At 48.4% G+C, this 16,922-nt stretch overlaps 1 protein-coding gene across 4 annotated transcripts in view; it reads left to right on the forward strand.

Moving 5' to 3' along the window:
• SMG7 (SMG7 nonsense mediated mRNA decay factor) overlaps nucleotides 1–16,922 on the forward strand; it is a 582,851-nt gene that overhangs the window by 467,365 nt on the left and 98,564 nt on the right. For all 4 annotated transcript variants that reach the window (XM_086955704.1, XM_086955713.1, XM_086955721.1 and 1 more), the window contains exon 17: nucleotides 11,378–11,758. In XM_086955704.1, the coding sequence (XP_086811830.1) occupies nucleotides 11,378–11,758 (381 nt within the window). The remainder of the gene's footprint in view (nucleotides 1–11,377; nucleotides 11,759–16,922) is intronic.

Genomic DNA, 16,922 nt, shown 5'->3' on the forward strand with positions numbered 1-16,922 from the left:
AAAAACACCGGAGGACCTGCCTGCCTTCCCATCCAAAGACTGCTGTTGAACAAATCCGGTGTTCAAATGAGAAGCAATCTCTGGCAGCAGCCCGAAACCGCAAATCCAGCCCACTCTGCACCCACTGATCCCGTGCGGAAAAACACCACGAGGAGGTCACCCCAGCCGTCCTGAAACGAGATCCGGTGACCTGTCTCAAGCCTCCAGCCAATGCCTGCAGTCTAAATCGAGAAGGCTTCCCTAACCGCAACCAGGAGCTGGTAAGAAGATCCGACCCCAAAAGGCACCCCTGCAACAGACGCCCCAAGGCCTTGCATGCCCAACCGACTGTGCCTGACCAACCCCTAACTTCCCAACTTACCTCTCGAAGTGGTGGTCGCACCCAGGAGTCCTTCATCTCCCTGCCTGCAGTGCTTTTGCATACCGGAGGTTCTCCACTGGAAACCACAGGGCGCCCAACGTCAAAACAGCACTCTGCACCCGGCTGCCCCAGTGCCGTTGAGGGTGCACCTTTTGTACTACTTTGTTTCCCTATTTGCCCTGACCTAAACCCTAGGAACTTTGCTCCCAACAACCCAGTAGCCTGCTTGCCAGCAGCCACCAACCGGAGGACCCCCTATACCCCATCGGAAAACATTGAGCCTCAACACTCTGCATCCAGCCACCCTTGTGCCGCTAGGGGTGTAACAAGAGTGCATCACTGACCCTGGGGTACCCATGAGTCTAACCCCAGAATTTTAACCCCCACAGTCGGAAACTTACCTGTGAGCCGATATCCTGTTTTTTCCTCCATAGGATAACATTGACAATTTTCTTCCAAAAGGTTTCTAAGCGTGGCATTTTGAAATCTAAGAATATTCTTTAAAAATCGCACGAATAACCAAAACGTATATGCTTACCTGTTTGCAGGAAATGTCCCAGTGCTGAATCTAGGTATCCAGCACTGATTTAGAAAAGTAACGTAGAAAGTAACTTGCCTGTAATTTTCTGAAAAGCCTATTCATTTCAATGTACTGCATTTGCTAAGTATTGCAACCCACTGCATCCCCTGTAAATCAAACAAAGTACAATTCCTGTTGCATTTTCAAACTGTTCTACATTCAGCGACTTATTACTGTAAAGTATTTAATGCTTACCTGTGCCAGGCTTGCTTGGTTCTAAAATAAAACAATATATTTTTTATACAAAAACAATTGGCCTAGAGTTTAGTTCTTGAGTGTGTGAATTCATTTGCTGACTGTGTGTACATCAAATGCTTAACACTGTACTCTGATAGTGCTTTACTGCTCGACCACTGTACCACAAATAGAGAGAAAGGTTCTGTCTAACTTTAACCTCTGCCTACCTCTGCGCTCTATACACACTATACCTCATTTTGGTGTAGTGTATATATAGAGCCAGTTTCCTACACTAGGGACTTACAGAGGTTGCCAAAGGTTTTGCAAATTGGGGAAACAATTGTACTGTTTGGATAAGAGCTCTGCCACTGAGGACTGCTGGCAGGCTACAATATCCACACAGTTGTGCTTGGTAAAGGTGTATGGTATTGCCCAGGTGGACACCATTTAGTGGAATATTTCCTAAGAATGTCATGGTTGCCTCTTTCTTGGGGATGGAGTGTGGCCTGGGGTTTCAGTAAGACTCATAGCTTTAGGGCGATAAGTCTGGGATGTACTTTACTATTCATCTTGCTATACCTGCTTTAAAAAAGGAATGACCATTGTAAGGTTTCAGAGAGGCCACAACGAGCTGATCAAACTATCGAAGAGCAAGTGAGGAAGATAGGAAGGGTAGTTTGTGGTTGGTCAGACAATTTTAAGGACTTTGGTCTGGACATCTGCGTTATCAGCTTGCTAGCCACCACTTATGGTAGGCACTGCTCTAAGGTCTATGTAGAGCTTGTTTAGCTATAGCCACACACGCTAAGAATTAAAAATGCTTCTTACCCTGTAAGCATCTTATCTTTGTGTGTAGTGCTGTAGATTTATATGCAACCACCCTCCTCCCAGGAAGCTTTTGATTACTGCAGATCTTCTATTGTTAACCTGTTGGTACTGCACAATGAGCATGGTGCACCACTCTAGGCTCGCACGACCTTCCATACACATTCTCACCCATTGTGCAGTGCCCATGTGCATTGTGGACCTAGAGAAGAGTTATAGTTCATCTCGTGACTTGAAAGAATCTTTGAAGAAAACAAAACATCCGACTAAACACTAGGAGTATGGAGACCATTGGAATTGACATCACCATATGCTACAAACACTTGGAGAATATAGTATCTGAAAGAAGCAGGTTAGTATTAGATTCCTTACCTTAGAATATCCCCAGGCGTCAGTCTGGATCCGGAATTTTTTGCGTAGCAGTACCTTTGCGCGTCAGTAGGTGTCGTCTGCGGCTCCGTGTCCGTCGTCGGTGCCGGGATGACGTCGCTGGAGTACTTAAACGCCGCCCTCGCGCGCTGACGTAAGTTCTTCTTTTTTCTGCGCCAGCAGCGCTGATCCGGAAAAAGTGGTACCCCTAGACCTTTTTCATAATTTTTTGAAGTCTTCTCGACTCCGAACGGTGCCGGTAGGGATGCCTGGATTTAAACCCTGTGAGGGCTGCGACCGACTGATGTCGGTTACCGACCCTCACCGCCGGTGCCTTCACGGTCTCTGCTTCGACCACGACGACAAGGCCTGCCCCGACTGCCGAGCCCTGACGTTGAAAGCTAGGCTGGAGCGGTCCCGCGAGCGGCTCGAGCTCCGGCAGTCGGCCCGCGAGAGGTCCTGGTCCGGTCGGATGTCGAGGGACCGGTCGCAGGACCGGTCGCGGGGTTGGATCCATCACAGCTCCGGGAGTCACCATCTGTCTTCGGGCTCATCAGGTAAGCACAAGAAGTCAAAGAGACGTCATCGCTCTTCCGACTTAGACGCCGCTTGGAGATTTCTACTTCAACGAACCGGCCTCATCCTTTGACAACCCTGAATATCAGGAGATGGGTGATGAGGTGTATTGGGAGGGGTCTAAGGACCCTCTGACACGTGATTGTCAGTCCCAGCAGGACTGGACAGGTGAACATGGGGATGCCAGTGGTCTGGACACTTCGCCGGACACTGGTTTTGTCTCACCTCCTACCGTGGCTACAGAGGAGGGGGCGACCTACAGTGTGGTGCTGACGCGGCGGCCAGGGCCTTGGGCCTTGATCTTCCTGTTGCGGCCATGAGGACTAACCTCCTCACTGAGGTCCTTAAACCGCAGTCAAGCTCGGCTGAGCCTCTGCTGCCGTTCAATGAGGCCTTGACTGACGTTCTTTTGGGCACTTGGTCCAGGCCCACAACAGGTCCGCCTGTAGATAGGAACGTGGCCAGACGCCACCGCCCGGCCCAGGCGACCTTTGTTTCCTGTCCATCCATCCCACCCCGGAGAGCCAGGTCATCCAGGCCTCAAACTCCCAGACCGCATTCCCGACGGCTCCGCCCGATCGGGAATCCAAGAGGTACGAGCAATACAGCAAAAAGGTATTCTCCTCCCTGAGTTTGGAACTGCTGTCTTCCAACACCGCATGCCTCTTGGGCCGCTACACCCACTCTCTGTGGGACACGGTCGTGGACCTGCTGCCAGGTGGAGGTCAGGGCTAAACTCACCCAAGCCCTTGCAGAGGGTTGAGATGCAGCACGTTTTTCCATCCGGTGTGGGCTGGATACCACCGACTCACTGGGCAGAGCGATGGCAAGGACGGTGGCGATTCGTCGCCACGGCTGGTTGAGGTCCGCCAACTTTTCGGCCGATGACCAGAATACACTCAGGGACATGACGTTTGATGGCCGTCGCCTTTTTGGCGACAAGGCAGACCATGCACTTGAGCGCTTTAAGGACTCCAGGGCTACGGCCAAGTCCTTGGGCCTCTCCACCCGCGCCAGCAAACGGGTGCCTTTCGCTCCTTTCATGGCCAAGGAAGGGGCACCCCCAAACGTGCTGCCAGCCACGCACCGCAGACAAATTTCCAACGCAGTGGTGGCCGTGAAAACCGCTGTGGCGGCGGTTGGGGACAACGGTGAGGTCAGTCCACACCTACCCCGCTGCATCTGCCTCTAAAGCCTCCTAGTCCGTGCTTTCAGGCCCACGTGACGCCAGTGGGGGGCAGGGTTCGCAATCACCACTTCCACTTGCGCACTGTCACTTCGGACAGGTGGGTGCTGCAAATCGTCCGAATGGGCTACTCCCTCCCCTTCGAGGCAACCCCTCCAGCCATGCCATCGCCATGACCACCGCGTGTCGGGGGATCATTTGTGACTTCTTCAAGAGGAAGTTACGGCCCTCTTGGCCAAGTGGGCCATCAAGAGCGTTCCTGGGCCAGAAGTAGGGTGTGGTTGCTACTCCCACGTCAACGGCTTCCTCCGGAAGGAGAAGTTCAAAATGCTGACGCTGGCTCAGGTCTTAGCTGCTCTGGACCCAGGAGACTGGATGGTAGCGTTGGACTTGCAGGACGCTTATTTCCAGCGTTGGACTTGCAGGACGCTTATTTCCACATTCCTGTCCTGCCGGCGCTACCTGCGGTTCACGGTAGGCCACAAGCACTTTCAGCTTACCATGCTCCCCTTCAGCCTTACCAGCGCCCCACGGGTGTTCACGAAGGTGATGGCGTTGGTCGCAGCTCATCTGCGCAGGTTAGGAGTTTCAGTCTTCCCTTACCTCGACGACTGGTTGTCGGCGAGCTCACCCCAGACAGTCGTCAGCCACCTCCAGACGAGGGCAGACCTCCTGCACCAGCTGGGGTTCTCCATCAATGTGCCAAAGTCACACCTGTGCCCCTCCCAGAAGCTCCTCTTCATCGGAGCAGTTCTCGACTCTGCTCAGTTTCGGGTTTATCCTCACGAACAGCGGGTTCGGGATATTCATGCTCTGATTCCGATCTTTCAGCCTTTATCCCGGTCTCGGTCAGGTTGACGCTGCGGCTTCTTGGACTGATGGCCTCCTGCATCCTTCTGGTGCATCACGCATGTTGGGGGATGCGGGCTCTGCAATGGGACCTGAAGTTTCAGTGTGCCCAGCATCAGGGCAACCTGTCCGACCATGTCCTGATCTCGGAGGGCACTGCGAGACAGCTGCAGTGGTGGCTCACAGACCGTGATTGGGTCAGCGGCAGATCCCTCTCCCTTCCCCAACTGGAGCACGTAGTTGTGACGGACGCGTCCCTCCAGGGCTGGGGAGGCCACTTGGGAGAGGCGGAGATCAGAGGCCTCTGGTCTCCAGCAGCTCCCGGCTCCATATCAACCTTTTGGAGCTGCGGGCGATTCGTCTAGCACTGAAGGCATTCCTCCTCTCTGTCCGGGGGAGTGTAGTGCAGGTGTTCACGGACAACACCGCCGCCATGTGGTACTGCAACAAACAGGGCTGGGTGGGATTGTGGACCCTCTACCAGGAGGCTCTGTGCCTCTGGCAGTGGCTGGAACATCAGGGCGTGACCCTGGTTGTTCAACACCTGGCAGGCTCTCTAAACGCCAGGGCGGACGAACTCAGCCGACGGTGCATGATGGATCACGAATGGCGTCTGAACTCTGACGTGGCGCAAGGTCTCTTTCTGCAGTGGGAAGAGCCTTGATTAGATCTATTCGCCACGGAAGAGAACACGCATTGTCAGAATTTCTAAGGCGGCACTCGCTCGGAGACTCTTTTTGTCGCGAGTGGAGTTGCGGTCTGTTGTACGCCTTTCCGCCTATACCACTTCTGCCCAGAGTGCTGAAGAAGATAAAACGTGACCGGGCCTAAGTCATCCTTGTGGCTCCGGACTGGGCACGAAGGTACTGGTATCCCGAGCTACTCAGTATGTCAGTCGATCCCCCTGTTCGTCTGCCTCTTCAGGAGGACCTTCTGTCGCAGCAGCAGCTAACGGTCCTCCAACCGAACCTGTCCAGTCTCCACCTCCATGCTTGGAGATTGAGCGGCGACAGTTGAGGCATTTGACTTGCCTCCTGAAGTCTGTAATGTTATTCTGGCAGCCAGGCGTCCCTCCACAAAGTCGGTATAGGCCTGCAGGTGGAACAGATTTGTGGCATGGTGCACAGCAAAGGCTGTGGATCCTCTCTATGCCCCTCTTTCTGAGGTTCTTTTCTTCGTTCTTTCTTGTTCCGTAGTTTCCGTTTACACACTCCAAGATGGCGCCCATTTCTAGCATCAGCAGTCCTGTTTCTATTTTCATGACCACCATTCAATCACGTTGTATAAGTTCTGCACGTCGCGTTAGTAGGGGAGCTTGTATCGTGTCAGCTCAAGGAGCGAAGCCCGTGTTTGAGTTATCCGGTTATTCCTGTTGGTAAGTTTTTAAGCGGCTTGTACGAAGTTACGAGTAGTAGTCTCAAGGTAGTCATCTTAGCTAACTGGCCGTTCATGGAGTGAGCGTACGAGGGTCACCGTACCACGGCCATTGAGTAACGGCGTCTACATCCAGAGTGTGCCTGAGACGTTGGATTGGGTAATTCACCACGTTATTAAACACTAAGGTATGACATCTCCTTTTGGAGAGATTTCCATGAGTTTTAGCGTATTTAGATGCATTTGGATCCATTCTTATTCTCTTTCACTGACGGCCTTGTACAGTGGTATTCCGGAGGAGGTTTACAGGAGAGCTTATCACGGAGTATCTTCGCACACTTCTCATTAGTAAGTTATTTTACGTGTTAGCCTTTAAACAGCCACCGTTTTCATTTCCAGATTATTTTTTACACTTATTGTGTTTTGTTTGGCTGTGTGTGTGCGTTTGTGTGTGCGTGTGGCTTTGTGTGCGTGTGGCTCTGTGCGTGTGGCTCTGTGTGTGCGTGTGGCTCTGCGTGTGGCTGTGTGTGTGTGTGTGGCTCTGTGTGTGTGTGTGTGGCTCTGTGTGTGTGTGGCTCTGTGTGTGTGTGTGTGGCTCTGTGTGTGTGTGTGTGGCTCTGTGAGTGTGTGTGTGTGTGTGGCTCTGTGTGTGTGGCTCTGTGTGTGTGTGTGTGTGTGGCTGTGTGTGTGTGTGGCTGTGTGTGTGTGTGTGGCTGTGTGTGTGTGTGGCTGTGTGTGTGTGTGTGTGGCTCTGTGTGTGTGTGTGTGTGGCTCTGTGTGTGTGTGTGTGTGGCTCTGTGTGTGTGTGTGTGGCTCTGTGTGTGTGTGTGTGGCTCTGTGTGTGTGTGTGTGTGTGGCTCTGTGTGTGTGTGTGTGTGTGTGGCTCTGTGTGTGTGTGTGTGTGGCTGTGTGTCTGTGTGGCTCTGTGTGTCTGTGTGGCTCTGTGTGTCTGTGTGTGTGGCTCTGTGTGTGTGTGTGTGTGTGTGTGGCTGTGTGTGTGTGTGTGTGTGGCTCTGTGTGTGTGTGTGTGGCTCTGTGTGTGTGTGTGTGGGGCTCTGTGGCTCTGTGTGTGTGTGTGGGGCTCTGTGGCTCTGTGTGTGTGTGTGTGTGGGGCTCTGTGGCTCTGTGTGTGTGGGGCTCTGTGGCTCTGTGTGTGTGGGGCTCTGTGTGTGTGGGGGGCTCTGTGTGTGTGTGTGTGTGGCTCTGTGTGTGTGTGTGTGGCTCTGTGTGTGTGTGTGTGTGTGTGGCTCTGTGTGTGTGTGGCTCTGTGTGTGTGTGGCTCTGTGTGTGTGTGTGTGTGTGTGGGGCTCTGTGTGTGGGGCTCTGTGTGTGTGGGTGTGTGGCTCTGTGTGTGTGGGGCTCTGTGTGTGTGTGGGTGTGTGTGTGGCTCTGTGTGTGTGTGTGTGGCTCTGTGTGTGTGTGTGTGGCTCTGTGTGTGTGTGTGTGGCTCTGTGTGTGTGTGTGTGGCTCTGTGTGTGTGTGTGTGTGGGTGTGTGTGTGTGTGTGTGTGTGGGGCTCTGTGTGTGTGTGTGTGGGGCTCTGTGTGTGTGTGTGTGGGGCTCTGTGTGTGTGTGTGTGTGTGGGGCTCTGTGTGTGGGGCTCTGTGTGTGTGGGTGTGTGGCTCTGTGTGTGTGAGTGTGTGGCTCTGTGTGTGTGAGTGTGTGGCTCTGTGTGTGTGAGTGTGTGGCTCTGGCTCTGTGTGGGTGTGTGTGTGTGTGTGGCTCTGTGTGTGTGTGTGGGTGGGTGGCATTGGCTCTGTGTGTGTGTGTGTGGCTCTGTGTGTGTGTGTGTGTGTGTGGCTCTGTGTCCGCTAATACTCTCTACTACTCTCTAATTCTCACCTATTGCCATTGTAAATGACAATACCATTGTATGCTGCATGAAAATGCCTATTCTTTTTGGGGCTGCGGAGGTGGGTGTGAGGGGGCGGACATAATGCCAGCCAAGACCATTCCCCCATCAGTAAAACATGAATTCTTAAAATGTATGCCTCGATAAACGGAAAGTTGGCACCGGGAGAAAATCATACAAACTGGTTATTTCGATTGAAAGATATGTGCGCATCTACAAGAGATTTCTTTAGTGCAGGAAGGTGTTGGAGAACGCGTTTCTATTAAACTCGAGTAATTTCAGTGCAGAGCACAACTGCGCACACTGTACTCTCTCCTGGCAGTAAACCGAGCTTATTTCAAAGCGATTGAGAAGTTGGGTGAAAACGGGGCGAAATTAACTTCTAAAATTATTTGGTATAGAGGCAAATGCTGCATGAAAATGCCTATTCTTTTTGGGGCTGGGGAGGGGGTGTGAGGGGGCTGACATAATGCCAACCAATAACCATTCCCCTTTCAGTAAAACATGAATTCTTAAAATGTAGTTAAATAGAAACTTAGCACTGCAGAGACAACTACCATATTTGACCGGCAGCAGGCAGAGCTGCTTTTGAGAGGTGAATCTGAGTAAATTGCATGATCAAAAGTCCACCGAACGCAGCGCGTCCCATATATTGAGTGAAATAGGTGCATTTCCATGTGTGCGCTCAAACAGCAGTGCGGAATAGCGTCACGTCGCTCTTCAAACCACTGCAACATTCTAGGACGTTGGTTGATTGAATGCATCCATTCTAGAAAGTTCTACCACCTACAGCATAAGGCGACATTACCTGAGTAGATCAATGGCCCGGTCGCAGGGATTTCGGTAAGCTATGATTTTGCGTTTGATTACCATTAAATAAAAATCAGGGTTTAGTGGGGGGAGGCGGAGCATCATTGAACACAAGGCAAGTGAATATTTGTGACACATGAGACTAAGGTGCCCCTCATTATATTTGGCAGAGGGCCCCATCATTATGCCTTAAGCCACAGGACAAATCAATGTATCTCTCTTTGCCTAAAAATGTGACATGTATTTGTGTAATCTGCTCACTTCATGTAAATAAAATCGCCTCCCAACTACCTGCAATGTGCAGCGCTCCTTTGACCCCTAGCTTGGTGCATTCACTGTAAATAACATGCATATGTTCTTCTGCGTTCAGGGTCTTCTGTGCTGTTGCTTCCAGAAGGTGAGTAGTACCACAAGGAGGGTACAAAGTTTCCAGAGGAAGGTGAGGGTGTGAATGTAGCATAGAGAAGGAAAAGGGAAAAAGGGCGGGGAATTTCCCTTTTTGGAACTAAAACCCTCACACACCTAGCAAGCTAGGTGTCAGGTCAACATGTTTCTTGCATTCATTGCAATTCTTCAGGACAAGTCGCTCCTTGTCCTGACCAGACTTTGCGTGGGGGTAGGTGCTGACGGCAGAGACCGCACGCCGCTTGGGTACCTTACTCAAAGGTGCAGGTCCCACGGGAGCAGACTGCGGGGCACCTTAGGGATTGTCTTAGGGTCGCTCGTCTAAGGGCAGGACCATTCGGCCTGCTTTTCCACTGACCTCAAGACATAAGGTTGTATTTTAAACATTCACTGTGTAGTACTGAGCTCTTAGGTCCTGAAGAATTGCAATGAATGCAAGAAACATGTTGGCCTGACCAGAGGGTTGTAGATATCTCGCTGTGAACCTTATCACAGCACCTATCTCCCCTCCCACCTTTTAACCAAGGGAGTCAGCCACACTAATAAAGTTCCCTGTGGATTGCCTAACCTTTTTTAAATCACTCTCACTTCACGACTACACATTCACTTGCCCTCTCACACGCATGCACCATATGGCTGGAACAGAAGATCTCCGATATAGAGCCCCTTCGCGGGTGCCCGTCAGACATTGCAGCGCCAGTCTGACGAGGAGCAAAACCCATGTGATGAAGCATGACACCCAGCTTGCTAGGTGTGTGAGGGTTTTAGTTCCAAAAAGGGAAATTCCCTGCCCTTTTTTCCTTTTCCTTCTCTACGCTACATTCACACCCTCACCGTACTCGGGGAACTTTGTACCCTCCTTGTGTTACTGTTCTCCCGGACATGTACACTGGACCCCGCTAAATATAGTCCGTTTCTGGTTCCTACCTTTTGTTGATAGCTTCCAGAAGGTGGACATGTCACTATCTCAATCTAGATAATGAAGAAGTGGCAATCTACTACTTCTTCAAAGCTTGTTTACCTTTGGCGCCTGCTGTGCCGCTCTTAATCTCCCAGTGCTGTTCCCCGCTCCGTGTGTGTGTGTGTGTGTGTGTGTGTGTGTGTGTGTGTGTGGGTGTGTGGGTGTGTGTGCAAATGCAATAGGTCTCGCATTTGCCAGAGATTAAGCTATTGGCATTGTGAATGACAATGCCATTTTTTAATATGTTTTAAAACAAAAATAATGTTATGAGCAACGCCAATAGTTCTAAATTTAACAAAGACGAGACCATTGCTACTACTCACTGTACACCTGATGTATAGTACTTACCGCATTTGCAAGCAATTAAGCTATTGGCATTGTAAATGACAATGCCATTTTTTTATGATAAAAAAAAAAGAAATGTCATGAGCAATGCCAATAGCTCTACCTTTAATAATGCCGAGACCATTGCATTGTAAATGCTTGTTTAAGGTATTTGTGGGCTTTGCCTGCAGGGCTGACAATCCTCAAGCAGTTGAGATTGATGGAATGCTTGGACTGTGATACAAACATCATGAAGATAATTTTTTTTAGATATCTAGTTTCGTTCTCTCAGGTCTCTTGCTTCATGCTTTGCAAGATACCAGGCCCTAATCCCAGCTCGCTGAGTTATGTTTGTTAGCATACAGCACTATTAGACATCATTGTTTGCTGGTCAATATCCCTGGCCGTATTGGCACGTAATGTACATATTGGAATTTTTAGCTGTATAACAGTTACGAAAGGTAATAGAAAAAGATGACTGAAACTAACTGACCTATAAATGCACTTACAGGACACTATAAAAAGTGTAAAGATAATTTAAATATTGCCAAATAGAATTTCTGTGGTGTGGGTTTTTAGAACAAAAGATTGTGGTGTTGCCACTATACTTGGCTACCTAAATGCCCTAGCACACATTCTCTTCATTTAATTGTTTAGTGAGTACAGAAATTTAGCCAATTAAGTCTTTGTCACCTGAATGTTGCTTGCAACATGTTTGTTTTTCTCTAGTACCAGCAAATGGATACATCCAAACAGCTTTGGAATCCTTCTCAGATGTCTGGTCCCATCGGGAAACTTCTGCCCATGAAGCAGTCATATTACATGGCCTCACAGGAACCCATGAAGCTCTTCGAGCAGTCTTTGCAGCACCCAAGCATGCAGCAGCCCCTAGAGAAGAAGATGAAGCCCTTCCCCATGGAGCCTTATAACCAGGTGCCGTCTGAGGTTAAGGTAGCGGACATGTTCTGGGGCGAAGCTCCTACTAACACCTACAGCATGGCTGACACCCGGGCACTTATGGAGCAACAAGCCAGCATGGAACGAAGGAGCAAGCGGCCACCAGGAGTCTTCCGTCCTGACCAGGATCCTGTAAATAGGATGGCTTTTGAGGTAATGCAACTGTTCTACTGTATCTTGTTGATTGTTTGGGGTGTTCTCTACACAGAAAGTGAATATTCTAGTCCATAGTAGTTTTTATTGAGTTGATCTAGTTCCTCTTGAAAAGGTTGCCTTTGCTTTAAAAAAAAATGTCTGGGTTTGGCGCAGATGGCCTTCTGTTCCTGTATATAGGTGCTCTTAGATACTGTCTTGTTATACTTGTTTGCAGATCTGGGCTATTGCTCGTCCGATATTATGAATGATGCTCTACTGTTATTCATTGGTGCAGCAACTTGTTTAGTCTGTCTGTGATGTGTGTACTTAACGGCTATTACCATGGCTGGCTTGCTCTGCGTGTCAGACTTTGTTCTCCCCTCACTCATTTGATGTAATGTTGTATCTAGTTTCTGTTTATCCCTTTGCAGTTATTGTAGTGTTGGATATTTATTTGTCTTTGATTCTATGTAATGTTAGCATATGCATCAGGCTTTAGTCATGGCCCTTTTATTTCTTACTATGTGGGGTTTGCTCATCCTCCTTCAGACTGATATGCAATGTTATTGGTGTCATTCAATGTGGTCGATTTGGTAGCTTGCAATCGGATTTGTTTGGGGTAGTTTTACTGTTCTCTGCCAGTTTGAGTTAACACTTGGTGCCTTTTTCAGTCTTTGCTATCACTATGTTCAATTACAGTGCCATTTGCTCAGTCACCCAGTGCATTATCAAGCGGGGGATCGGAGTACTGAATTGGTAATTTCATAGGGCTTATTGGCCTGCATCGTGCGTAGGTTTGTCTCCTGTTGAAAATGGGAAAAAGATTGTTGTGCAGTGTTGTATAATTTCTGCATCATCTGTGGGATGGATTGACTGAGCAGTCTCTTCAGTCACTTCATGAATTGGCAGTGGGATTCGGACTGTATTTATGTAGTACTTATCACCCATGGCCTATCTAAATACACAGCCTTTATAAAAAGAGTAATCTTTAACAACTTATTCAGTGCTGCTGGAGAAGAGGAATATCTGACCTAGTGGGTGAGAGTTAAAAACATTGGGGACCAGTGCTGAAAGGAGTGTCCACTTCTGGTACTGAGATTGAAAGGGGTACGTTAAATAAGGCCTATTGCATACTACTAAGAGTTTGCCAATGTTTAGATGACAACAATCTCTGAGCTAAATCTGGTGCTAGGTGGTGTAAATATTTGTATGCCTGGAATGATATTTGGAAACTAATACATTCTGTCACGGGTAGTTAGTAAAGCAATATCTGGGCAAATAAACCTGCAATTCTTTCTGAAGATGTTTTGTAGCCTGGATGGCTGCATTATGGGCCCTCAAAACCTAAATGTGATATAGGCAGAATGCTGTGTGTGGGATTAAAGATTTTTACCTCTGGTCCCTACTGTCACAGTACAGTTCTTCCTGGAGAGAAAGACGAGAACGAATTTCATTTTATATAGTGGACCACTAAAACTGTATATTATTGTTTTGGTCTTGGTAGTCAGTCCTCAAAGTTAAATGCTACTCTATAATTTTTTTTTTATTTATCTGGCACTTAAATCTTAAACCTAAAGAGGTTATAGGATTTCAGAGTAGACCATATTGTCCTGGAGTTTACCCTAGAATAATCATCTCCTTTTGAGCCACGGACCTGTAAAGTTAACGGTCATCCTTATACTCTTGGACGCTCAGTCTCTTCTCTTCAAGCAGAGTTGGACTTTACTGTTTCTTCTCTTAACACATATATAGGGAATTTCACCTCCTTAATGGTTTTCCTGAATTACATTTTGTGGCAATGTAAATTGGCTTCTCCTTGTACTCCGAGGTAATTAGAGTTTGACCTCATTCTACATTTGATGCTTCTGGATTGTTACGTAACCTGGAGCAATGTCATATTGCTTCATTGGCTTGAGGTTGATTGACTTACTTTCATCATGTTCTCTTTTGTAAGGCTGTTGATCACTTTTCTATGGATTCCCCATATATGTTTACATTCCCTTGTTCACCCTGCCTTTTAATGGCCCTAATCGTGCTCCCTCCCCTAAAGAATTTCCTCCTTTATGCATCTACTTCTGTGCATTCTTTTCCCCTTATCTATATTTCTTTCTGATACTTTTGATCTAATGGACACTATTTTTGAGGCTAGTTTCTTTACATCTGGTTTTAAATGAATTGTTGAATTCTTGAGCCTGCTGGTTATATTAAATTGGAATTTAGGGGATGCTGTGGTTAGGTCTCCTTATGTTTTGATCTGTGCTTTTTTTAATAATGATAAATAGAATAATAATGGGTTTTCAGCTCATGCAGCTGTTAAACGCATTCCTTTGCATACTAACATCTTGTGTTAGGCACAGATTTTGCAAGTTGTTAGTTTTGAGCTGACTTGTGACCCGAAATACACAATCTACCAGGTCAAATACTCTAGTGAGGTAGGCAAGTCACTGTTGAAGGAGTTGTTTAGCTATGTCATAGTACACTGTGGCTTCGGTGTGCGGTACTGATAGTGGTTCACTGTTTTTTGGCCACGGATTTACCTACCTGCATATCGTTGCTTGACCTCCTTAGATTTGTCTCTAAAACTTAATTTTTGTCCTGAATTTTGTCCTTTTTTTTCCTGAATGTTTAGAGTCACTGTACAGAAATTGCCCCATGCCAGGCAAGTGGTCACCCTTATCGGTATGTTGTGAAAAAATGAGGTGGGCACCCATGAGGCTCATTCTAATCGCTCCCACTTGAGCGAGGCAACCATGGCACTTTCTGCTATTGGGCACATATTTTCATTCTTACCAAAAGTTATCCTAGCATGGAGGCCTGCTCACACAGCATCAGGGTCAGTTGTTGCATTCAAATCTCAGGGCTCAGTCTTGCGAATTGACAGGTTGAGGTGAGTTTAGGTAATTTCAGTTCATCGAACAGTGCATGCTCATTCTGGAAGAGGCTTGCAGACACACTACAGAGCGGCATCTTACGCCACCAAATGGAAAAGGTGTCCCCGCAACTGTTTTACCAGGAGCAAACAGCCTCATCATGCCTCAGTACAGAACGTCATCTATTTGTGGTATCTTCTAGAAGCCTGACCTACCATATACCTCTATTAGAATTTTGCTCCCCTCCCCCAGCGCAGAGTAGGTAAATGTGCCCCCCTCACCTCCTATCTGTGAGGTAGTCAGTTGGTGGCCTCCTTACCTGACTGAGCCAACGAAAGGCTTGAATCGCATCTGCGAGTAAAAATCAAATTGGGCGTCCCCCATCGGAATTGGGTGGCATTTGACTTCTGGCGCGGCCTCATCGGTGGTGCTCGGCGGATCCCTCCGAGCTTATCCTGAGTGCTCAGGAGCAGGGGAGTGACACTACTTTGCCCACTTCTGGAGTCTAACAAAATGCGAAGAGTGCTGGCTTTTTCAGACTGCCTGCCTGTGAAGGCTTGCCACAAGCAAGAGGCAGGCCCTCGCCAACTACTACTGTAGGGCCCACATCTCACAGAGAACTGCTGAGCTGATTGTAAGCCATTGTTGAGTTCCCCCAGAGTTCGAGGTGACGAGGAGTCATAATTGTGAGAGAGTGAATTGGGGGTGACAAATGCATGTTGCAGGTGAGCATACACCCAGAGGAGAGGGTGCCTCTTCTTCTGAGTGCCTCTAACCAAAGTGAGTTACGATTTTTTTTTTGCAGAACAGGCAGGCCACGTACTGGAAACACTTGCTTGTCCAACACAGACCATGCCATCAGCATTGTTCGGGCTGGACTGTTCCCATTAAGCACAAGGTCTAGACTGATTTGCATATGGCTGGGTCCAACCTGGAATGGCATGGTGAGAAAAAAACCGATAGATTTAGGCCCAGATCTCTGTACTGGGGTGAATGTATGACATGATTCTGCATTCTGTGTATCAATTGTTCTTTTTGCATCAGCACACTATGGGCAGGCACTCTAAATGGAAATCATTAGACAACAATGTGAGAAGTTGGCCTGATAAATTATGCTCACTAGTTCTAGTGATCACCTTGTATCAGTTTAAACAACCCTTATGGTGATTAGTTGTAGGTCAACCTTATAGACCAGCTATCCTAATGGTAGCATGGGCAAAGCAGTCTTAGGCTAAACTCTTTTGGCATGTGAAGCCAGATGTTTTACCACATATGACCCCTTGAATACCAGATGAAAGGACACCACACAGGTCGTTATGAAAATAAACAATATATTTATTACTAACAAACCCCTCTGAACTCTTTATGAGATCAGAGGGCTAAGCACATAACAATAGTCTTAAGAAAAAATACAATAAGTCGCACAAATTACAATGGTGCCCTAGGGGCACGGCAAACCATATACTAAGTAAATGGTATAAGTAGAACGATAGAGGAAATGAAGATGCCCAGAGGCTGTAGAATCGCTGGGGCTACACTACCCTAACCTTAGGTAAGGAGCAGGAGACCCACGGGACGCGTGTGCAGTGTTAAAACACACACGCAGGTTTCAATGCAAAGTCAATGGGCATGAACAAATTACATAAAAGGTAAGTAAAGACAGTTCCGACTGGTTGAGACTGAAACTACAGGATACCTGGACACTAGGAGAGTCAATCTACCTATGAGTACCAAAATGCTCTCGTTACCTCACCCACGGGCTGCGGGTGCATAGGTGTCAAAGTGTGTCGGGTTTCCGCGTTGAAGTCAATGGAGCCTTGAAGAAAGATGCTGCAGGCGACCAGGAGGAAGATGTCCGGAGTGATTCAAGGGTGGATCAAGGAAGATGGAGACCTGAAAGCAGAGGGGACAATGGTCACAGTCACTAGCCAGTGACCGGCGTGGAACCAGGAAGGAACCAGGTGATGTCATCGCGATCAGGTGAAGAGTGGACGCTTGACTCTGCAGCCACGTGGACCAGGAGGTGTCTTCGATGACCAGGATGGAGGCACGAGCTGTCCCACGCAGGCTCTCGCTGTCGGCGATGTCTGGTCCGGAATCTGAGTCAACAGGCCTTGGCAAAGGCAACCCACACGGTGATTGAAGATGGCGTCTGGTGCAGACCAGGAGGGTCCGGGGTGCTTCTCTTTTGGAAGGAAGCAAGGGCCAGTCTGGAGCAACCAGACCATCGGTGTAGATTTCAAGGATCATCATCTAGGAGGCCACTAGCCAGCCAGCAAGTGACCAGACAACGCGTCGAGCAGCAATCAAGC

The sequence above is a fragment of the Lissotriton vulgaris genome, chromosome 1_1 (genome assembly GCF_964263255.1).
Source record: "Lissotriton vulgaris chromosome 1_1, aLisVul1.2, whole genome shotgun sequence".
NCBI classification, from domain to species: domain Eukaryota; kingdom Metazoa; phylum Chordata; class Amphibia; order Caudata; family Salamandridae; genus Lissotriton; species Lissotriton vulgaris.